Source organism: Salvelinus sp. IW2-2015, linkage group LG8 (assembly GCF_002910315.2).
Source record: "Salvelinus sp. IW2-2015 linkage group LG8, ASM291031v2, whole genome shotgun sequence".
Taxonomy (NCBI): Eukaryota; Metazoa; Chordata; class Actinopteri; order Salmoniformes; family Salmonidae; genus Salvelinus; species Salvelinus sp. IW2-2015.
In genome coordinates, this window is record NC_036848.1 from 44,379,545 (window position 1) to 44,404,015 (window position 24,471).

The window sequence follows — 24,471 nt, forward strand, 5'->3', positions numbered from 1 at the left end:
GAATTTCCGATTCATCGAGGTACCCGTATTTGCTGTATCCTTCAACGTCAAGTGGACACCGGTAGCTAGCGTCATCCCGATTCAGAAATACGCATTCTTTCAATATACATGTAGTTCTGTGCCACAGTTGTGAATCTGTTCCATCAATATGGTAAGGCTCCCTCCCTAATTCTTATTTTTCCGACGGTTGAGTTACGTTTGGCATAGAATTTAGCGTCCTGTCCAGTAGCTATCAAGACAAGATCCCTCACGCTACAGAAACAGGTGAAATATTGGCATACCATATCGGCCATTCTGGCTCATACATTACTTTATTTACTGTGTGTCTAAAAAACACAGCTGCTGTCAAACCAGTGTTCAGTAAGCTCTGAGTCTGATGCATTTGTCCTCTTAAGGAATAAAGTATTATTAGAATCAACACAGTCTCAAATCTTGCAAATGAATGTTAGAGAGGATGATGACACAAAAACAGAGGCAGATAGGCCTGCAGGAAATTCCAGAACCCTCACCCTGACGGTGTGCTCCGCTGCCATCGGTGGCACCTTCCAGTACGGCTACAACCTCTCCATCATCAACGCCCCCACCAACCACATCCAGAGGTTCATCAATGACACATACTGGGAGCGCTGGGGAACCGGCCTAGACACCTCCCAGGTGACCCTGCTGTGGACCGTGATCGTGTCTGCCTTCTCCCTGGGTGGCCTGACCGGGGCTCTTCTGGCAGGACCCATGGCTGTCCGCTGTGGCAGGAAGAACTCACTACTTCTCAATAACTCTTTCTTGTTCCTCGGTGCAGTCCTCGCCCTTACCAGTAGGGCGGCGAGGTCAGTTGAGATGATTATTCTCGCACGCCTGCTAGTGGGGGTCAACGCTGGGGTGAGCATGAACGTCCAGCCCATGTATTTCGGAGAGAGCGCCCCCAAACACCTGCGTGGCGCTGTGGCCTTCTCCTCGGCCGTGTTCACTGCGTTCGGGATCTTCCTGGGCCAGGTGGTGGGTCTAACGGAGCTGTTGGGTACCGAGCCCCTCTGGCCCTACCTCCTGGCCAGCAACGCCCTCCCAGGCCTCCTCCAGCTGCTCACCCTGCCCTGGTTCCCTGAGAGCCCCCGCTACCTGCTCATGGACCGGGGGAACAAGGAGGCGTGCGCCCGGGCTCTGGGTAGGTTCCGCGGTGGAGCTGACTTCAGCCTGGAGATGGAGGAGATGCTGCAGGAGCAGGCTGACGCCGGTGGGGCCACGGCCAAGAGTCAGACTCCCTGGGACCTGTTCTCCAACCGCTCCCTCCACCCCCAGCTACGCACTGTGATGGCTGCTAGCAGCGCCATGATGCTGTGTGGTAATGACTCCATCTACTTCTATGCCTCTTACATCTTCCAAGCAGCAGGGATCCCTGTGGAGAAGGTCCAGTATGTTTCTATCGGCACTGGGGCCTGTGAGTTCACTGCTGCCGTCGTGTGTAACCTGCTGGTTGAGCGTGTGGGCCGCAGGATGCTCCTCAGTGGCGGATACGCCCTGATGGCGGTCTGGGCGCTGGTCTTCACCCTGGCCCTGACCCTCCAGGGCTACTCTATCCCAGGGATGCCCTATCTCAGCATGGTCTGTGTGTTCTGCTATATCCTCAGCTTCGGTATGGGCCCTGCCGGGGTTACGGGAATCTTGCCTGCTGAGATCTTTGACCAGACGGCTCGGCCTGCGGCCTACATGGTGGCTGGGTCCCTCATGTGGATCAACCTCTTGATAGTAGGCATGGCTTTTCCGTTCATAGTGAGTTACCTCGATGCGCTCTGCTTCATCCCGTTCTGTTGCGTCTGTGTGGCTGCCTCTTTGTTTGTGGGCCTCACTCTGCCTGAGACCAAGGGCAGGACACTGGCTGAGATCACAGCAGAGTTTGATAGGAGGAATCCTTTGAAGAAGGGCCCAGAGAAGCAGGGGCCCAAGCCCATGAAGGAGCAATATCAGCTGGGTAAAGCTCTCTCTCTCACCACTGTAGACCCAGAGCCCCTCTCTCATCTCCTAGACCCAGAGCCCCTCTCTCTCACAGCCCTAGACCCAGGGCCCCTCTCTCTCACCGCCTAGACCAGAGCCTCTCTCTCTCACGGCCCTAGACCAGAGCCTCTCTCACGGCACTAGACCCAGAGCCCCTCTCTTTCACTGCCCTAGGCCCAGTGTCTCTATCTCTCACCGCCCCAGACCAGACCCGCTCTCTCTCACCGCCCTAGACCCAGAGCCTCTCTCTCTCACCGCCCTAGACCCAGAGCCTCTCTCTCTCATCGCCCTAGACCCAGAGCCTCTCTCTCTCACCGCCCTAGACCCAGAGCCTCTCTCTCTCACCGCCCTAGACCCAGAGCTTCTCTCTCTCACCGCCCTAGACCCAGAGCCTCTCTCTCACCGCCAAAGACCCAGAGCCTCTCTTTCTCACTGCCCTATACCCAGAGTCTGTCTCTCTCACCACCTAGACCCAGAGCCTGGGGGGGACAGTCTGGGGGTCTGAGGGTGGGGTATTATATGAATTATATTTAATTATGGTGTATGAATGTGGTGCCTTGGTCCCTAAACCAATAGCCTATACCTCTTTATGAACTCACTGTAATCAAGACTGCTGTTATAATGACAAATTAAGGCTGTCCCCGACTAAAAATAAAATCTTGGTCGACCGAGAGTCTTCCTGTTCTTTCGACCAATCAAAATGTTTAAACTTATTTTTCCATATATAGACATACACCCTATGTGTTTGAATAAAATCAACTACATATGCACTGAGCTTGTCTGATGCTTTAAGCACACGGTTTGATTAGATAATTATCACACAAAAATGACTCAAGAAAGAGCCCGATGGTCACACTGTGTTAAAAGAAATGACATTGAGTGCCTGTGTGACTAGCGCACGTTGTCTCGTTCTCCTCCCTACTGCAGCGAAAAGGCACCACACCACAGCAAGTGTTTGTTGCGCTGTCCGTGCTGAAACTGCAACATCATTTCAGCCATTTCGTTTCTTACTTGTTTCTGACTGAAAAGTTATGTTATCGAAGTCCCTAATTTGTTTACAAAAAATATTCCCTATTCCCTCAACCCTTGCTCTCTTTACATGAAACATGTAAGCATCGCATGCATGTGACCAATAGGGCCTATAGCCTATCATAATCACATCAATAAATTGCTTATAACAAACTCCAAACCCATAATGTTGACTAGCAAAATGGACGCGGAGGACATGGAAAATGAAACTCAAAACGGGCGAATATTTACTGGTTGCTCAGGAGGGAAAGGGGAAGTCAGATCTGTCGAAGACATTTGACTTAGTTGTGGAAACTACTGGCGATTAAGAAATATTTGGGTACAGGCGCAAGCGTTGTGAGAATCGTGTGCCAAACAGTTGCTGTTAGATTACAATATTATAATTTTTTATAACCATTTGGAACAGTCTAAATAACACTAAATATATAAGTGTACCAGAGAGTCTGTACTAATGAAAAAAACAAATATATATATATAAAGCTTTTATTACATCAGACTAAAAACAGTTGCATGCATTCGTGAATTGCGGTTTATTTATTGATCAGGTAAATTATTCTAAGCTTTCTTTATTTATTGATTAGGTAAATTATTCTAAGCTTCCTTTATTTATTGATTAGGTAAATTATTCTAAGCTTCCTTTATTTATTGATTAGGTAAATTATTCTAAGCTTCCTTTATTTATTGATTAGGTAAATTATTCTAAGCTTCCTTTATTTATTGATTAGGTAAATTATTCTAAGCTTCCTTTATTTATTGATTAGGTAAATTATTCTAAGCTTCCTTTATTTATTTGTAAAACTAAAATGCTTGATTGCATTTGAAAGCATGATTGTCTCTTATGTTTTGTGATGGCATGAACGAACGAAGGAATGAATGATTGATTGATACGGTAGCCTATATAATGAAATATAGGCCTAAGTAAGTTATGGTATTAAGACTAAACAGGACGCGCTCTTAGGCCTACACCTCGATGGTGGTTATACAAGGTTAAAATACAAAGCCTACTAATGATGATGACATTACTCATTATTATAATGATTAAAAACAGCCAAATCTGTGAAATTGCTTTAGCCGCCATTTTGCCGTTGCATGAGGCTTGGTGCTCATGGAATTAGTAGGCTATTAAAGAAACACTCAAACAGGCAACAGAAGCAATATCTGTCTTATTTCTGTAGCTGTATATGGATGATTTGTAAAGCCAGGCACATTTAACAGTTAGGCTATTCATTATAGACCTAATTCAATTGTGGTTTCCTCGCTCCTCAATTTTCTTAGACAATTAGGCTAAGGCAAGGGCTGTTTCCCCGTCTCTGCTGCTGCCTCCACCGCATTGTTCTCAATCCCAATATGCTGGTTAACTTTGCTATTATGCACATAGCAACATAGGGAAAGGCAGCAATTCTATGGCGCACTGAAGATTGTTTCAGAACCACGGACAGTGACCGTATCCAATGCGGGAGAAAAATATTAATTTAGAACAAATTAGTTGATTTATTAATGTTGCACCATTATTTTTACGTAATATAACCATATAAAATGTCAGTATCACGTCTTAGAGTAATGGATTGTGCCCTCCCCTTGGCCTTTGCAATGGATTAGTCCACTGAGACAGCCGTGAATCAGACAGGTCTTGTGCATCATGAAAAATTGCTACTGCTTGACTAAAGAGATCTCGGTCGACCAACAGCTTATCGGCCAATTAATCGGCCAGTCGACTAAATGGGGTCAGCCCTATAATGAATAATGATTTTGAATAATGATTTTGCACTATATTATTGCTATGATTTCTTTATCAAAACTCCATTACCTCCATTATGTTTAGACTGATGTAATTATGGTGCAGTTTGAGTCAGATATGTTCCTTCCATACATGTGTGATATGGGGAAAGGGCATTGTCTGGTTATACTTGAATATCAGTACTGTACTACTCTCATCAAGTCCAGTCTCTACAGTTATGTACAATTTAGAATGTTGTAAGCTCGACCTATTTTGCTGTAAATGCCAAACCTCAATTGATATTGATTGTTGCAGTATGTTTACAGTATATAATGCATGTTTTATTTATCACCAAAAGGAGTGTTGGATTATGTATTTTCATCCTATTTTGTCTGTTTGATCAGGAAATCACCAGCTATTTTCACTCTTTATGCCACAACACAAACACTTAAAACACATAATATAGGCTATAATGTTGAGCAGACTATTTAAATTACTATCCAGAATGTCCATTAGGTGACATCATTGCGCTGAGTAAATCCTTTTTTTCAGGGTTTCATGTATGTACCTTCAGTATCAGGTCCACCCTACCCTTGGTTACTCTTGGGTACCCAAAGGTTATCTATGCACTTTCAAGCATGACAAAGAAACTCTATGAAGCCATTATTTGCAATTCTTGCTTTGTATCTATTTGAGTGTTAGACTGAAACAAGTGCTGATGTCAATCCAGCAATCTTTTTCTGTCATGAAACAACTATATAATATAGATACAGTACCAGTCAAAAGTTTGGACACATCCACTCATTCCAGGGTTTTTCTTTATTTTTACTATTTTCTACATTGTAGAATAATAGTAAAGGCATGAAAAGGCATGAAACTATGAAATAACACATATGGAATCCTGTAGTAACCAAAAAAGTGTTAAACAAATCAAAATATATTTGAGATTCTTCAACGTATCCACCATTTGCCTTGATGACAGCTTTCCGCACTCTATATATATAGATTTGTTTAACTCTTTTTTTGGTTACAACATGATTCCAAATGTGTTATTTCATAGTTTTGATGTCTTCACTATTATTCTACAATGTAGAAAATAGAAAAAATAATGAAAAACCCTTGAATGAGTAGGTGTGTCCAAACTTTTGACTGGTACTGTATATAACCTATAAAATACTGCATGCTGTACTCTTTACCATTTCTGTAATGATGATAATGATGTTTTAAAATGCAAGAAATCTATCCTAATTAAAATCCACAGTGTCTTGGGAAGAACTGTTACAAGAATGTTTCAATAAAGAAATCTGTCCTATGGCTCAGCTCAGGTGCCTGCTCTCACCATAGACATATAGATTTATACATTTTTTAATTTTTGTAATTTAGCAAGGTGCTCTTATCCAGAACGACTTAGTTATTAGCACATTCAMCTTAAGATAGCTAGGTGAGACAACCACATATCACAGTTGTAGTAAGTACATTTTTCTCAAAGTAATCAGCAAAGTCTGTGTTAGTAGGAAAAGGCAAGTGTTGTTTAAAAAAAATTGTCGCTGTGGGATGTAATGAAGATTCTTGGTGAAGAGGTAGGTTTTCAGACGTTTTTGGAAGATGGTAAGGGACTCGGCCGTCCTAACGTCCGGGGGAAGCTCATTCCAATATTGGGGTGCCAGGACAGAGAAGAACTTTGACTGGGACAAGCGGGAGCTGACCCAGCCAAGAGACTAGAAGTGGCTTGTGGTGTAGGGTTTGAGCATAGCCTGAAGGCAGTGGTGTAAAGTACTTAAGTAAAAATACTTTAAAGTACTACTTAAGTTGTGTTTTGGGGTATCTGTACTTTACTATTTATATTTTTTGACAACTTTTACTTTGCTACGTTCCTAAAGAAAATAATGTACTTTGTCTCCATACATTTTGAGTGTTTAGCAGGACAGAAAATGGTCCAATTCACACACTTATCAAGAGAACATCCCTGCTGCCTCTGATCTGGCGGACTCACTAAACACAAATGCTTAGTTTGTAAATTATGTCTGAGTGTTGGAGTGTGCCTCTGGCTATCTGTAAAAAAAAATTGCCGTCTGGTTTGCTTAATATAAGGAATTTTTAATTATTCATACTTTTATACTATTGATACTTAAGTATATTTTAGCAATGACATTTACTTTTGGTACTTAAGTATATTTCAAAACAAATAGTTTCACTCAAGTAGTATTTTAATGGGTGACTCACTTTTACTTGTCATTTTCTGAGGTATCTTTACTTTTACTCAAGTTTGACAATTGGGTACTTTTTCAACCACTGCCTGAAGGTAGGGAGGGGGCAGTTCCCCTTGCTGCTCCATAGGCAAGCACCAGGGTCTTGAAGTGGATGCGAGCTTCCACTGAGAGCCAGTGGAAAGTGCAGAGAAGCTGGGTGACATGGGATAACTTGGGAAAGTTCAACATCAGGCGGGCTGGCTGCGGCGTTCTGAATAAGTTGCAAGGGTTTGATGGCACAACCAGTGAACCCAGCCAGCAGAGTTGCAGTTGTCCAGATGGGAGATGACAAGTACCTGGATTAGGACCTGTGCCGCTTCCTGTGTGAGGAAAGGTAATTTTCTACGGATGTTGTAGGGCATGAACCTGCAGGAGAGAGTCACTGCTTGGATGTTTCCAGAGAACAGCAGGGTGTTGTCCAGGTTCACGCTGAGGTTCTTTGTACTCTGGGAGGGGGACACCATAGAGTTGTCAACTGTGATGGAGAGGTATTTGAGTGGGCAGGCCTTCCTGGGTGTGTGTGGTTCACTTTAAACTCCACATGCTATGGAAACTCGACACACAACGTGCTACTGCAACTGGGAGCAGAGCAGGGCGGACAGATGCAACGTAGAACACAAACACGCCACACACACCAAGTAAGTGGATCCTCTCACAGAGAGACTTCATATCTTGCTTTCTCATCTTTTCTTTGTCTGAATCTCCTCTCTCTTTTCCCCCCCTCTGTGTCTGACTTCATCACTCTTCCTCTCCATCTCTTTTTATTTCTCTGGATAACTTAATTTCCCCCCTCTCTCTCTACCTTCTTCCTCTTTCTCTAGATATCACAGTCTCCCTCCTGATACTGATCTCTTCTCACTGTCTTTCACGCTCCAGGCAAATGCTGACTCCAGACAACAACAACAGAGGAAGCAGCAGCAAATGCAGAAAGAAGAAAACCATGAAGGGAACCACCAGAGGAACCCCCCTCACTGCTCTCCTCTTCCCAGGACCGCAGTTCTGAGATGGGCTGCTTCTCGGGACGCCAACCCACGGCTCCTGTGCTTCATTCAGTCCTGGACTGTGGCAGCAGCCCCTCCCCCGTGAAGGGGACCTGGCCCTACCCCCAAAGGACTGATTGCATTTCAACTGATTGTACACATATAAATGGCCATAATAATAGCAATGATGACCCTGGGTGTGGAAACGCTGTGGTTTGAATACTAAAGGTGCTACTGAGTGTAATTTTACAGTACATTTTACAATGCAATATGAATGGTTGAAACACTGGTATTTTTAAGTATTTGCTAAAGTTGATTATAATTACAAAAAACAATTTAGTAATATTATAAATCCATTTTATTTTTATTACTGTTATCAGTTTTTCATGATGTTTCACGAGTCGTGGCTGAACGACAACATGAATAACATAGAGCTGGCGGGTTATACACTGCATCGGCAGGATAGAACAGCAGCCTCTGGTAAGACAAGGGGTGGGAGTCTATGTATATTTGTAAAAAAACAGCTGCTGCACAATATCTAAGGAAGTCTCAAGATTTTGCTCGCCTGAGGTAGTGTGGTCTACAGCTTATCGTGAGATACTCTATCTACCAAGAAAGTTTATCTGTATTTTTTGCCGATGCTGGCAATAAGACTAATTAAGACTCAATTAGATGTATACCGCCATAAGCAAACAGAAAAACGCTCATCGAGAAGTGGCACTCCTAGTGGCCGGGGACTTTAATGCAGGGAAACTGAAATCCATTTTACCTAATTTCTATCAGCATGTTAAATGTGCAACCAGTGAGAAAAAAAATGAGACCACCTTTACTCCACACACATAGATGCATACAAAGCTCTCCCTCACCCACCATTTGGCAAATCTGACCATACCTCTATCCTCCTGATTCCTGCTTACAAGCAAAAATTAAAGCAGGAAGCAGGAATAAAAAAGTGGTCAGAAGAAGCAGATGCTAAGCTACAGGACTGTTTTGCTAGCACAGACTGGAATATGTTCGGGGTTCTTCCGATGGCATTGAGGAGTACACCACATCAGTCACTGGCTTTCTCAATAAGTGCATTGATGACGTAGTTCCCACAGTGACTGTACGTACATACACCAACCAGAAGCCATGGATTACAGGCAACATCCGTACTGAGCTAAAGGGTGGAGCTGCCGCTTTCAAGGAGCGGGACTCTAAGATATCCCGCTATTCCCTCCGACGAAACATCAAACAGGCAAAGCGTCAATACAGGACTAAGATCGAATCATACTACGCTGGCATCGACGCTCACCGGATGTGGCAGGGCTTGCAAACTATTACGGACTGCAAAGGGAAGAACAGCCGAGAGCTGCCAAAGTGACACAAGCCTATCAGACGAGCTAAATTACTTACATACTCGCTTCGAGGCAAGAAACACTGAAACATGCATGAGAGCACCGGCTGTTCCGGACGACTGTGATCACGCTCTCCGCAGCCGATGTGAGTAAGACCTTTAAACAGGTCAACATTCGCAAGGCCGCAGAGCCAGAAGGATTACCAGGATGTGTACTCCGAGCATGCGCTGACCAACTGGCAAGTGTCTTCACTGACATTTTCAACCTCTCCCTGACTGAGTCTGTAATACCAACATGTTTCAAGCAGACCACCATTGTCCCTGTGCCCTATAACACTAAGGTAACCTGCCTAAATGACTACCGACCCGTAGCACTCACGTCTGTAGCCATGAAGTGCTTTGAAAGGCTGGTGTGATGGCATTTTCCTGTATTACCAAATGAGGAGAGTTACAAACTACACACCAGTCAGAGTTATACTTAAACTTCATCTTTAATGAGCTTTAAGCTTTAGCCTTTGACTTTCAACAATTCACTATCTATAATGAATTTTGAGAGTCACTACAGAAGAATACAAATATATTTTATAGCCAAGATACACCCCTCTCAACTTACATGACGAACCACAGATCTTAGGAACTCTTCACAAAGGGACTTTTACTTGAGAAAGGAGTATCCCTTAGCCAGATTGCATTCGCTATAAATTATCGCTCAGTTTGGTCTCTAAAACGAGGTTCTAATCTCGTTCCTGGTACTTCATAGTACCAAAACATTACCTCATCCAAGGCATAACTCAATTGTCAACTCTAGATACTCCCATCTCAAGTAAACCCCCTCTTGACCCCACTWCTGAACAAGCTCACTGAGGGGAGTGAGCCTTTAGGTCGTACACTATCCCAGGATAAGCGCACAGACATTGTGGAGACAAGTAATTGGTTCCCCATTAATCACGACATCCCTTCACATGGTTTAAGAATAGGTAAAGACACATTCACATATGAAGACAATGTTCCATTCTGTCCTCTTCCCTTTCTGATATTCTGCATAGCACCAGGGACATGTGAAAGACAAGTTCTGATTCATCCGCCACACTGGTCATGGCTCACATCAACACCATTATCCTAGAACCCTAGACCCACTCCAATTTGCATACCGCCCCAACAGATCCACAGATGATGCAATCTCTATTGCACTCCACACTGCCCTTTCACACCTGGACAAAAGGAACACCTATGCGAGAATGCTATCGTTCAACACCATAGTGCCCTCAAAGCTCATGACTAAGTTAAGGACCCTGGGATGAAACTCCTCCCTCTGCAACTGGATCCTGGACTTCCTGACGGGCGCCCCCAGGTGGTAGGGTAGGTAACAACACATCCGCACGCTGATCCTAACACGGGGCCCCTCAGGGGTGCGTGCTCAGTCCCTCCTGTACTACCATGTACTGCACTACTCATGACTGCACGGCTAGGCATGACTCCAACACCATTAAGTTTGCTGATGACACAACAGTGGTAGGCCTGATCACCAACAACGAGATAGCATATAGGGAGGAGGTCAGAGACCTGGCCGTGTGGTGCCAAGACAACAACAACTCCCTCAAAGTGATCAAGACTAAGGAGATGATTGTGGACTACAGGAAAAGGAGGACCGAGCACGCCCCCATTCTCATCGATGGGGCTGTAGTGGAGCAGGGAGAGAGCTTCAAGTTCCTTGGTGTCCACATCACCAACAAACTAACATGGTCCAAGCACACCAAGACAGTCGTGAAGAGAGCACGACAAAACCTATTCCCCCTCAGGAGACTCGGAAGATTTGTCATGGGTCCTCAGATCCTCAAAAGGTTCTACAGCTGCACCATCAAGAGCATCTTGACTGGTTGCATCACTGCCTGGTATGGCAACTGCTCGGCCTCCGACAGCAAGGCACTACAGAGGGTAGTGCGTACGGACCAGTACATCACTGGGGCCAAACTTCCTGCCATCCAGGACCTCTATACCAGGTGGTGTCAGAGGAAGGCCCTAAAAATGTTCAAAGACTCCAGCCACCCTAGTCATAGACTGTTCTCTATGCTACCGCACGGCAAGCGGTACCGGAGCTCCAAGTCTAGGTCGAAGAGGCTTCTAAACAGCTTCTACCCCCAAGCCATAAGACTACTGTACATCTAATCAAATGGCTACTCAGACTACTTGCATTGCCCCCCCCATTTTACGCTGCTGCAACTATCTGTTATCTATGCATAAGTCACTGTAATAACTCTAAGCATATGTACACTACCGTTCAAAAGTTTGGGGTCACTTAGAAATGTTCTTGTTTTGAAGGAAAATTACTTTTTTTGTCCATTAAAATAACATAAAATTCATCAGGAATACAGTGTAGACATAGTTAATGTTGTAAATGACTATTGTAGCTGGAAAAGGCAGATTGTTTTTTTAATGGAATATCTACATACAGTGGGGCAAAAAAAGTATTTAGTCAGCCACCAATTGTGCAAGTTCTCCCACTTAAAAAGATGAGAGGCCTGTAATTTTCATCATAGGTACACTTCTACTATGACAGACAAAATGAGAAAAAAAAATCCAGAAAATCACATTGTAGGATTTGTAATGAATTTATTTGCAAATTATGGTGGAAAATATGCGTACAGAGGCCCGTTTATCAGCAACCATCACTCCTGTGTTCCAATGGCACGTGTTAGCTAATCCAAGTTTATAATTTAAAAAGTCTAATTGATCATTAGAAAACCCTTTTGCGATTATGTTAGCACAGCTGAAAACTGTTGTTCTGATTTAAGAATCAATAAAGCTGGCCTTCTTTAGACTAGTTGAGTATCTGGAGCATAAGCATTTGTGAGTTTGATTACAGGCATTTCTTCTGAAATTTGTCAGTCTTTTCTTGATCTGAGAAATGAAGGCTATTCCATGCGAGAAATTGCAAAGAGACTTTAGATCTCGTACAACGCTGTATACTACTCCCTTCACAGAACAGCGAAAACTGGCTCTAACCAGAATAGAAAGAGGAGTGGGAGGCCCCGGTGCACAACTGAGCAAGAGGACAAGTACATTAGAGTGTCTAGTTTGAGAAAGACGCCTCACAAGTCCTCAACTGGCAGCTTCATTAAATAGTACATGCCAAATAAAGTCTCAACGTCAACAGTGAAGTGGTGACTCCTGGATGTTGGCCTTCTAGGCAGAGTTCCTCTGTCCAGTGTCTGTGTTCTTTTGCCCATCTTAATCTTTTGTTTTTATTGGCCAGTCTGAGATATGGCTTTTTCTTTGCAACTCTGCCTAGAAGAGTGTGCTTCTGATCAATTTGATGTTGTTTTAATGGACAACAAATGTGCTTTTCTTTAAAAAACAAGGACATTTCTCAGTGACCTCAAACTTTTGAACGGTAGCGTAAATATTACCTCAATTACCTCGACTACTAACCGGTGCCCCCGCACATTGATTCTGTTCCGGTACCCCCTGTATATAGCCTCGCTATTGTTATTTTACTGCTGCTCTTTAATTATTTGTTACTTTATTTCATTTTTTCTTGGTATTTTTTTTTTAACTGCATTGTTGTTTAAGGGCTTGTAAGTAATAATTTCAGCGCATGTGACAAATACAATTTGATTTGATTCCTAATATCTAGTAGTCATTCATCTTGATGTTGTTAATAATTGTCAATTATGTAATATTATTTGTGGTATTAAGGCTATTAACAATTTTCCTAATTTGAATGTTGTTAAACAATATTCTATGTATGTTAACATTTTCTAGTAAATTGTTACGAATTTCGACCATTGTGTTCTTTTTATATTATTATATCTTCATCGCGAGACTTTTTTGTTCTTGTGCAAGCTTGCTGGCATCTGAGGTTGGTAGTTCAAAGGTTCAGAGCCCACCCACTGTGAAAACGACAGAGAGGGTTTGTTTACATAACAGGTTAGGTGAATTAACGTAGTAGGTTAGGAAAATTATTTTAAAGTTAGGAAAAGAGTTAGGGTGAGGTTTCGCCTCAAAATTACAGTCATCAACTGTTGTCCCCGACGCGACCACTAGATGAAGCTGTAGGCCTACTCCATCTAGCCATAACGCTAGAAACAAAAACATACTATCTGTGGCGACAAATCATCATTATCATAACACGGACTTGCAAGACATTGATGTAAAAAGAAAAAGAAAGAAAAAACGGGGCTTCCTTCAAGCTTGATTTGGCCGGCGCTGCGTTGATAAAATGACAAATATTCGTCGTGATAATTCTCAAAGTTTATCAAAAGCTTGGATTGCACTGAGGAGACTTGATAAAAACGGTTGGTTTATTTTTTTATTAATCCTTTTAGTTGGAGTTGCGTAAACGTTAGGTTTCTTTTGATGTATTTTGCTTCTACACCTGCATTACTTGCTGTTTGGGGTTTTAGGCTGGGTTTCTGTACAGCACTTTCAGATATCAGCTGATGTAAGAAGGGCTTTATAAATACATTTGATTTGATTTATTGTTGCTCCCTGACGCTGTGTTTACACTGGTTTCCATATAAACACAGTCTCTGCGTTACATTTTAGCTCGTCCTAGTCGTGGGTTGCAGCTGAAATAACATACAAATCTAGCTTACCCCCTTATCAAGATCAAAACGGCAACCCTAAATATTTACACGTAACAAAAATATAAACGCAGCATGCAACAATTTTAAAGATTTGACTGAGTTACAGTTTATATAAGGACATCAGTCCATTTAAATAAATAAATTAGGCCCAAATCTATGGATTTCTGTTGGTCACAGATAKCTTTAAAAAAAGGTAGGAGCGTGGATCAGAAAACCAGTCCGTATCTGGTGTGTCCACCATTTGCCTCATGCAGCGTGACACATCTCCTTAACATAGAGTTGATCCGGCTGTTGATTGTGGCCTGTCGAATGTTGTTCGACTTCTCTTCAATGGTTGTGCAAAGTTTCTGGATGTTGGCGGGAACTGGAACACGCTGTAGTACATGTCGATCTAGAGCATTCCAAACAAGCGCAATGGGTGACATGTCCGGTGAGTATCCAGGCCATGGAAGAACTTGGACATTTTCAGTTTTCAAGAATTTTGTAACAGATCCTTGCGGCATGGGGTTGTACATTATCATGCTGAAACAGGAGGTGAATGGCACGACAATGGGCCTATAAGGATCTCGTCAAGGTAGCTCTGTGCATTCAAATTGACATCGATAAAATGCAATTGTGTTCTTTGTCCGTAGCTTATGCCTGCCCATACTATAACCCCACCGACACCATGGGGCACTCTGTTCACAATGTTGAGCAAACTGCTCGCCCACACAACCCCATACACACTGTCTGCCATCTGCTTCCCTGTTACGGTTTCTGACAGTTTGTGCAGAAATTCGGTTGTGCAAACCCAGTTTCATCAGTTGTCCAGGTGGCTGGTCTCAGACAATGGTTACACGTGGACTGCGCTTGTAAGGCCGCTTGGACTCCTGCCAAATTCTCAAAAGGATGTTGGAGGTGGCTTATGGTAGAGAAATTAACATTAAATTCTCTGGCAACAGCTCTGCTGGACATTTCTGCAGTCAGCATGCCAGATGCACTCTCCCTCAACTTGATACATCTGTGACCTTGTGTTATTTAACAAAACTGCACATTTTAGAGTGGCCTTTTATTGTCCCCAGCACAAGGTGCACCTGTGCAATGATCAAGCTGTTTAATCAGTTTGTTAATATGCCACACCTGTCAGGTGGATGGATTATCTTGGCAAATGAGAAATGCTCACTAATAGGGATGGAAACAAATTTGTGCCATTTTTTTTTTTTTGAGAAATATGTTTTTTGTGCATATAATTTCTGGGATCTTTTATTTTAGCTCATGAAACATGGAACCAACACTTTACATGTTGCTTTTATATTTTTGTTCAGTATAAGAAAAATGTAATACATGCTTCCAGCCCAACTTCAGCCAGCTGGAAGCAGGTGGATTTGACATCTTTGTTGATGCACAGTCCACTGAGAACTGATAGCCAGCAAGGCTACTTGAAATTAAATGGAAGCCCCCTAACAAGGCTTCACATTATAAYCCATCTGTGATTATTTCTTGCAGTTGCACACATAAAAAAGCTGAATGCATCACAAATTAGATGTGTTCCTCCTATTCCAGATGACAGAGTCATTGCATTGCAAGAGGTCACCATTCCAAAGGGTATGGAGGCCACTACAGTTAAACAGGTAGGCAGAGGTGTTCAGCAGTAGGCCAAATTGTCAGGTCAGGTTTCTCCCCTATACTAATAGCTCTCTCGCTTTCTCTCTTTTTTTCGCTCTCTCTCTGTCCTTCAAGATCATAACACATTTGTTTGGATTAAATTCTGCTAATGTGACACAGACATTTAAGGTATGCCATATTTATTTTTTATGAAGTTATTATACCTAGATTGTACCATGTACTGTATACTGACTGACACTATTATAATGTATCCCTTACCAAATGATGGCATATTTCTAGATAAGAAACCACAAGGGCTGTCTGATTCCATTCAACAGCTTTATACCTGTGAACAGCAAGCACGTGTAAGTACTGCAACATTCAGTATGTTACTGTGAGCCAATAATTTACTAAAATGTATATTTCATGTAAAAAAATAAAAATATTCAAGTGTAATTCATTCTATCAGTGCATAACATTAATGTCAATATATTTTGATTCATAGGCCATATGTGCTGGAAGTGGCAACAGTCTTTCAGCATGGTACACATTTAACTTATATCATCACATTTCACATTAAAATATAATTTAAATAACAGATATACGGTGAGCTACAAAAGTATTAGGACAGTGACATTTTTTGGGGCTCTGTAGTCCAGCACTTGACACTATGAAACCACAGCAATTTTTGTACATAGTCCCCCCATTTTAGGGGACCAAAGGGATTTGGACAAATTCACTTATACACTGAGTGTACAAAACATTAAGAACAACTTCCTAATATTGAGTTGCACCCCATCTTTTGCCCTCGAAACAGCCTCAGTTCATCAGGGTAAGGACTCTACAAGGTGTCAAGCTTTCCACATGCATGCTGGCCATTGTTGATTTCAATGCTTCCCACAGTTGTCAAGTTGGCTGAATGTCCTTTTGGTGGTGGACCATTCTTGATACACACGGGAAACTGTTCAGTGTGAAAAACCCAGCAACATTGCCATTCTTGACACAGACTGGTGCACCTGGCACCTACTACCATACCCTGTTCAAAGGCACTTAAATATTTTCCCTTACCAATTCACCCTCTGAATGGCACATATACACAATCCATGTCTCAATCGTCTCAAAGCTTTAAAATCCTTCTTTAATCCGTCTGCTCCCATTCAACTACACTGATTGAAGTGGATTTAACACGTGATATCAATAAGGGGATCGTAGCTTTCACCTGGACTCACCTATGTGTCAGTCTATGTCATGGAAAGAGCACACTCAGTGTATATGCATTAAAGTAGTCAAAAGTTTAGTATTTGGTCCCCATATTCCTAGCATGCAATGATTATGTCAAGCTTGTGACGCTACAAACTCGTTTGATGCATTTGCTGTTTGTTTTATTTGTGTTTCAGATGATTTTGTGCCCAATAGAAATGAATGGTAAATAATGTATTGTGTCATTTTGGAGTCACTTTTATTGTAAATAAGAATATGTTTGTTATCACTTCTACATACATTAATGTGGATGCTACCATTATTACGGTTAATCCTGAATGAATCGTGAATAATGTGTGAGAAAGTTAGACGCACAAATATCATACCCCCCCCCCCCGCTAACCTCTTTTATTGTAATGGTGAGAGGTCTTCGTGGTATGATATTTGTGCGTCTGTAACTTTGTCACTCATCATTATTCACAATTCATGTAGAAGTGTTTAGAAACATTCTATTCTTATTTACAGTAAAAGTGACTGCAAAATGGACAAAATTTCTATCCGCACAAAATAATCTGAAAGACAACCAAAACAAACAGTAAATGCATCCAACAAGTGTGTAGAGTCACAAGCTTGATGTAATCATTGCATGCTAGGAATATGGGACCAAACTAAACTTTTGCCTACTTTAAGACACATGTAAGTGAATTTGTCCCAATACTTTTGGTCCCCTAAAATGTGGGGACTATATACAAAAAGTGCTGTAATTTCTAAACGGTTCACCCGATATGGATGAAAATTAAATTAAGATGATTTTCTGCACTTTAACATGTATCATTTCAAATCCAAAGTGCTGAAGTACAGAGCCAAAACAACAAAAAATGTGTCACTGTCCCAATACTTTTGTAGCTCACTGTATATGATCTAGTATATAAAATCGATGTTGTTTCCCTTGTTAGAATGCGTGATTGATGTTGTGTGGTGTATTTGTTGATTCTAAGTCATTCCAAAACCACGGACCATTGCCATGACAGTAATCAATAAAAGTATGCGAACAAGACTACAGGGTGTTGTCAGAAGGGTAAGACAATATTTCTAAGGGCTTTCTATATTCATAATCCAGAGAGGAATAAGCATTGATTTGTCATTATTTATTTTTTCAGATAGTGAGACTTGAAGAACTATTTCCTCAGATTAAATTAAGACGTCATGAGAAAATTTATCAGGTACATCATAAATCCATCATATTGTATGAAAAAAGTATCAAAATGTTTGCACTCACTAATGTAAGTCGCTCTGCATAAGAGCGTCTGCTAAATGACTCATGTAAAATATTGGAACTACAGTATCATCATACATATAAATGTATGTCAGCTGAATTATGTTTTTATTTTAATAGGAAATAGAGTTGCTGAACCAACAGTTGAGATTTCTTCATAAAAGAATGCAGGTAAGCATAAGTATTGCTTATGACAAATATAGGCAGATTTTTCTGTTACTGCATATATGAGGGTTTACTTGAATCGAGCACAAAGAGGTGTGTACCACAGTCTACTGGCTATGTTACATTCAGATTGTGTTTAATATAGATGCAATTATTGTTTCAGATGGCTGATTCTCACAGCTGGATGGGGATGTTCATCAGAACCCCTATGTGGTAGAACAAAACACCTAGGCCCAACATGTTTTATGTACTTTCCATTTGTTTATACTGTCAACTTTACCATAGCCATATGAGAAGATTTAAGAGTAATGGTAAATCTGGTTAATATATACCTATTATGACATTGTATTTTCTGATTTCATCTGCAGTGTAGCATATCTTGAAAATGTAATAGTTTGAGTGGTATAGAAATTCAATTTGCTGTTGGATATACTTGGTATAAAATGTTCACCCCCCCCAATAAAACTGAGCTTATTAGTATTTTGGGAACAGTAGTTCCAACTAGCCTGGGTACAAGTCTGTTTGTGTGATCATTCCACCACCTAACATGACAAGGGGAGTGGCAAGGAGTAGAATGATCACACAAACAGACTTGTACCCACCCAGGCTAGCTCCAAACCACTTGAGGTATGAAACGATTGGCATGATGCTTTAGTGCTTTGCTACATGATTGTGCAACCTCTCCATTTCCATTACTGATTAAATAAAAAGGGGTTTTGGCAACTTTATTGATTTAGGGGGAAAAAATACTTCATGTGATTTTTCAAGTGAAACGCAATGTTCTCAAAAAGTACCAAAATAAAATTTACTAAAATATTTGGGTTAACCCTTTAACTGGACATTTAAGTCACGCATACAAAGATACACGAGAAGCTTTTGTCCCATGAATAGTTATACTAAATCCATCAAAAGCATTTGCTAAATTTGGACCATAATTAACTAAATGTAAAGCAGTGTTGCCACCATCTTTATGCGCAAACCAAGTCATGAGACAAAGGCAGACATTTAAATAGCATAGTGGCCTTAACTCAGAAGTGGTTGGCAAATTGTTCTGGGAATATGTGAGTGCAAGGAATGTAAAATGTATTCTTTAAATACAGCCACCGTAGTACAAAATGTAACGTGAATTGAGTAGTTTCAAATCTATTGAACTGTTGAGAGGAGTTTCTGTATTCTTTGCCTAGGGGGACATTTGACTCATGCAAACAGTGATTGTCCTTTTAAAGTAAGTAGATGTCACTTGTCACACAAAAAATAAAAATGTATTTGTATGTAATTACAGAATGGTGTCAAACGAGTATGTACCAAATGTCACATTGATCCACAATTACAAAGATGCATTTCGTCCATCAACAAATATTGAAAATTATATACATAAAGGGCATGGGTGACAAAAACAGTACACTAGGATTCACAGGACACGTTTCCAATAGGACAGTTAAGCAAAATCAATAATTACAAAGAGGCCATTTTACTTTTATATTTTCTCTTCAGTCTCGGGACATTAAACTAAAACTCATCCTATCCCAGAGACCATGGTCTTTAAACTTTTCAGAGATGGGAAAGTTCTGGCTTGTGAAAAGGACTGGAGTTATTGTACTTGTTGGCAGTTCTATTCGCTTTTTGACTTTTTGCTGTCATTCCCATTCTTCTCTGGGACAATCTCTTCAGGCTTTCTCTTCTTGGTGCCGTCGGCCATGCTGCTGCCAGGGTGAGTACTGAACGTGATGATGATGCAGGTCATGTTGTCACAGCCCGTGCCATCTCCAGATGTATCAGGTGCCAAGCAATGGTCAAGTAGCTACGGAGACAAAATAATGTTTGATAGCGCTAGTTCATTGTTAAATAAAGAATGAGTAATGTCATGATTACAGGGGAGTGGTGGATCTCAGGTACATCAACCTTGGTTTCCCAACACAGTAAAAAAAWATATAATCTTACTTCTTCAACTATGGAGGACAAAGGCCTGGCAGTATCATCACCATTAGGCTTTATTCTCTGACTGACAAAGTCTACAACCTCTTGACTGCTCATGACGTTCCTGTGGATGACACTCATTAATGAAGGGAAATATAGCTGTGGATCCATTTCACACATTGATTATTGAAGTATGGCCTTAATTTAAGAAAAAAACTAACAAACTACCAGATTCCGTCGCATGCAATGATCATGAAGTCGTGCTCTGGGTTGAGGGTGAGCACTTTGACGTCAGGCATTGAGGAGATCATCTGCTCCTCTGGGCCAAGGGCCTTGTTTCGTTTGTAAAAGTGGTCGCCTGAAAACACAAAGGCCCTTTCAATCTAATATCTTTTCTTCAACAGCAAAAAAAATACATATTTCTGGAAACAATGCCTGATAATTCAAATCAAATGCCAGGGCTAGGAAATGCAGGAGGATCGATTTACCGATGGCCCTGGAGAGGTTGAGTCCTCCGTTGACGCGACCGTCCATGGTGACCTTTCCACCAGCATTCTTTATTCTGGCCAGCTCCAGCTCATCCTCTGGCTTGTGGTCGTAGGACATGTCTATGGCCTTGCCCTTCTCAGACACCACACAGCGGGAGTCACCGGCGTTTGCCACAATCAGCTGTTTCCCTCTGATCAGAGCCACCACTGCTGTAGTGCCACTGTCTGCGCCAGGCTGGGGGAAAAAGGCACAGTTTCTGAAAATAGCTACCTTCCGTTTAAAGGGTCTGTGATTAACCCACTACACAGCTAAGGAGATTAATCCCAGAATAATATTTTGCATTTAGGGAGGCATAGAAAGTAATCACTACTTCAGACACAAAACACTCCATTACAACAACCAAGGCTACTCAGAAATCATTTTAATAAAGTGCCCTCCATTCAAGGTTTAAGTTGAAAATTAAGCTGAGTGTATTCTACCTCTTCTTTTCCATCCATTCCAGGGTAGCACATCTCCTCATTCTCTTCGTCAGAGTCCTCCCCCTCTTCAGTGTCTTCTTCCTCGTCACTGTTTTCACCTTCATCTTCCTCACTGGCATCCTATAGAAGCGGAATTACATAATTAACACACAACATTCTTTCCACAATTACAAAAAAAATTAAAACAGTTTTTTTGTTGAAAAATCCAGTGGGGGAAAATCTATGAAGAGCAAATATGAGTTACAGCAGAGGTGCCCAACCCTCCTCCCGGAGAGCAGTCATTCTGCAGGCTTTTGCTCCAACCAGAATCTATCAACTGATTCTACCAATAGCTCCTCACCAGGACCTTTAAGCTTAATCAGGTGTGTAAGAACTGTGTTTGGGCAAAAGCCTGAATACCCAGTAGCTCTTCAGGCAGAGGGTGGGGGCACCAGAGTTAGAGTAACAGGAACTTAACTCCTGCAGGAGAGTTCTTCCCCCTCACCTCCTCTTCGCTACCCTCCTCGTCTTCCTCTTCTCCTGACTCGTCACTGTCCTCAAAGAACTTGGAGCTGGTGTCTCCTGGAGCCGGAGCTGCTGAGGAGGAGCAGGAGGGCCCAGTTTCCTTTTCTCCTTCAGAGGACCCTGCTGCTCCTGCCGCTGAAGAGCTGTCCCCTCCTGCTCTCCTGCAGGCCCGCAGCTTGGAGAATCCCACACCACCAGCTGCACTTCCAGCACCATCAGCCTTCCGATTGCTGTCCACCTCACTCTCCACTTCTCCGTTGATGCCCTTCTCCCCATGGGAATGTGGTTCACCTTCCCCAGACTCTTTTTTGCCCTCCGGACAGAGCTTCTTGTGTTTAATCGCATTGAGGTTCTGTCCATAGCGAACAAGTAACTCTTCAATGGTCAAGGTGGCCTCTTCGTGCAAAAGTTCTGCCTCCTCATTGTCCACTAACAGACAGAAAGGAACACATGGGGTTGAATCAAACTATTTGTTTTGAATAAAGCACAAGGAATGACAACGACATATTTAACTTGGTCAGTTGTTACAGCGTACTTACAATCATCTTCTTCAGCCACTTTTTCATTTGGTGCTTCCTCTTGTGGGCGGCCAGCTATCTGAACAAGCTCTTTGATCACTTCCTCTGTGGTCACCCTGCTATCAATGGCCAGAAATGCATCCTCCAAAGCCTGAAACACATCCACCCACCTAAGACAAATGTATGCTGCTATGGAGTGGAGTTTGACAACAAAAACAAGAGCTACTGAACCAAAGTTGGTTGGTAGTCACTTTTAACAATGTGAGATTGCGCAATGTTTATTGGGTATACTTTCTATATACACTCTTACATATATGTAACATGTTCAATTGCCCATGTCAAGAGGATTCCTTTCCATACCCCAAAAACATTCTTGCACTCACCTTTTGCAGTTTGCCATCTTTGTAAGTCTTCTGTTCCTTAATCATTTCAGGAAGGTACTTGGAACAGTATAATGCTACTTCCTCACCTGAGAAAGCAAGTACTGATTACTTAGAATAACTTGTTTAATAATGTCTGATATTAACAAAAATAACATACAATCAAGGTACCACAAAAGTTACTATTCAGGATAAAAAGAACAGTACCTCCATGTCCATCATACACAGCAAACATAGCCGTTTCATCATCCAGTTCTGGAATGCAGTTGTGAGCATCCTGTTGAAAGAAACAAAAACGTTACTCTCATGGAATGCCATTTCTATGAGCAGTATAACAGCTACATCATAGAAATCAGACCGGTGCCACTTGAATGTGAAAATGAATCATGATGCATTTACATTGTTAATGTTAACGGCCCAGTCTTGCACATCTTACATATCTATATAAATACATGCAGGAAAGCTACCTAGCTACATTGTTGGATAACAACAAAATCAGCTAGCTGGCCAATGTTGACGTTGATAGTTATTAAGCCACGTGTTTAATGGTTGGATAGCTAAACCAAGCTCCATATGTTTGATAACGTGTAGCCCATTATAGACAACTTACACTACTTTTTGTCTGAACCAAATAATTTAGTTAGCATTCTAGCTAACTGATAGCTAGTTAGTTGGACACCATACTGGCAACGAATGACTGCGGAATCCAATCCAGCTAGCAATTTGTTTAGATCATCTTACCTCCATTGAGACACGCCAGCCCTGCATGGCCGCAAAGCCATAGCTCATATTTTGGTTTCCCCCGTTGGAAGAGGACTTTACTGTATTGGGTTGCGACAAGTAAGCTCCCATGATGGACCAACAATGGGTTTCAACTTCGTTGGTGTTGGAAAATCCGATGTAATAGGGGAAAAAAACAAGATGACGAAAATAAATTAGACAGATGCCCCAACTTCACCGTACAGTTCATTATATCATGCAGTAGAGTATAAATATTGATATCATGCAGTAGAATATAAATATTGCAATATTTTGATAAAGGGCCAAAGGCTAGTTAGCCGGTTTATTGCTAGCTTGGATGGGGTAACTAGCGACTGTTGGCTAAGCTAACAAACGAATATAGACACTGTTCAACTCGCAAACTATATATATTTTTAAGCGAAGGCAAATGGGACACCATTAACCGGAAGATAATACTTGCTATCAAAACATTTCAGGCTTAAAAGTGAGTCCAACTTTAACATTTTACAGGAAAATACCAGCACGTGTAACTACAAACACAACAGACCTCTCAAAAATAATCGGATACATAGAGGAAGCGGAAACGATGTGATGAATGAGAAGTGCGCATGTCTACTTGTGAGCAGGGGCGTTCAGAAAGGGCGCCAAAACTTTAGTTGCAGAGAACGAGTACGTCCACGAGGTGTCGCCAAAGTCACCGATTCTAGTGTGGCCAACAAACGTTGGAGTGGATTCCTATATCTTTTCTCAGTTTCTTCTCCGTTTCTTCTCATGAAAAAAGGCGACAGGCAGCAGTTTGGTAAAAACATGTTTAGTTCTTTAATCAGTAGACACGAAAGAGATTTTAAATACCCAAGAATACATAACAGTAGGTGGGGGGAAACAAAGGAGATGTGTATTGCCACTATCTTGTCCTGTGCTGTTGGTTTTGCTGGTATTGTTTTAGTGTAACTATTTTAAACCCCTATGCAAAGTCAAAAAGGATCATTGCCAAATATAAACAAAAGTTTAGTAAAAAATGAAATTGAGTAAGTTTTCTTCCAATACTGAGCTTTTCCTTAAACTTTTACAACATTTGAGATTCCCTTCCTCTTGGGGTAGATTGTCCTGTCCTGTGAACTGGAACAAACACACACACAGTCGTGAAGAAGGCAGTGCCTCTTCCCCCTCAGGAGGTTGAAAAAGTTTGACATGGGCTCTCAAATCCTGAAAAGGTTCTACAGCTGTACCATTGAGATCTGGCTGCATCACTGCTTGGTATGMAAATAACACCACCCTCGATTGCATGGCAATACAGAGGGTTGTGCGGACATCCCAGTACATTACTGGGGCCGA

At 41.8% G+C, this 24,471-nt stretch overlaps 2 protein-coding genes across 3 annotated transcripts; one reads left to right on the forward strand and one right to left on the reverse strand.

Annotated features, from left to right (window-relative positions):
* The first annotated feature begins 96 nt into the window (after nt 1–96).
* LOC111967995 (solute carrier family 2, facilitated glucose transporter member 11-like) lies at nt 97–18,566 on the forward strand. Its single transcript, XM_023993475.2, has 9 exons — nt 97–1,963; nt 15,426–15,493; nt 15,603–15,656; nt 15,768–15,832; nt 15,973–16,010; nt 17,666–17,745; nt 17,828–17,890; nt 18,064–18,114; nt 18,272–18,566. The coding sequence occupies exons 1-9, from the start codon at nt 439–441 to the stop codon at nt 18,323–18,325; spliced, it is 1,998 nt and encodes a 665-aa protein (XP_023849243.2). The 5' UTR covers nt 97–438; the 3' UTR covers nt 18,326–18,566.
* Nucleotides 18,567–19,363: 797 nt separating this feature from the next.
* On the reverse strand, nt 19,364–23,737 carry LOC111967996 (protein phosphatase 1G). 2 transcript variants are annotated; one of them, XM_023993476.2, is made up of 11 exons: nt 23,684–23,737; nt 23,137–23,270; nt 22,603–22,672; nt 22,399–22,484; nt 22,037–22,166; nt 21,478–21,926; nt 20,994–21,113; nt 20,514–20,748; nt 20,254–20,383; nt 20,050–20,149; nt 19,364–19,909 (listed from the first exon to the last, which is right to left on the reverse strand). In XM_023993476.2, exons 2-11 carry the CDS (start codon nt 23,245–23,247, stop codon nt 19,721–19,723), a joined length of 1,620 nt encoding a protein of 539 aa, XP_023849244.1. In that variant the 5' UTR covers nt 23,248–23,270; nt 23,684–23,737; the 3' UTR covers nt 19,364–19,720. The 2 variants fall into 2 exon arrangements, with proteins under 2 accessions (XP_023849244.1, XP_023849245.1); XM_023993477.2 differs by having other exon boundaries at nt 23,531–23,687.
* Between the last annotated feature and the right edge of the window lie 734 nt (nt 23,738–24,471).

Bases quoted from the DNA above. Each gene is read 5' to 3' on its own strand.
- LOC111967995 (XM_023993475.2), top strand. From the start codon at position 439: ATGAATGTTAGAGAGGATGATGACACAAAAACAGAGGCAGATAGGCCT. The intron at 15,657-15,767 runs GTATGCCATATT...GCATATTTCTAG, and splicing joins ATGTGACACAGACATTTAAG to ATAAGAAACCACAAGGGCTG. The intron at 17,746-17,827 runs GTAAGACAATAT...TTATTTTTTCAG, and splicing joins TACAGGGTGTTGTCAGAAGG to ATAGTGAGACTTGAAGAACT.
- LOC111967996 (XM_023993476.2), bottom strand. From the start codon at position 23,247: ATGGGAGCTTACTTGTCGCAACCCAATACAGTAAAGTCCTCTTCCAAC. The intron at 21,927-22,036 runs GTAAGTACGCTG...TCTGTCTGTTAG, and splicing joins AGTGGCTGAAGAAGATGATT to TGGACAATGAGGAGGCAGAA. The intron at 20,150-20,253 runs GTAGTTTGTTAG...TGTCATCCACAG, and splicing joins ATTGCATGCGACGGAATCTG to GAACGTCATGAGCAGTCAAG.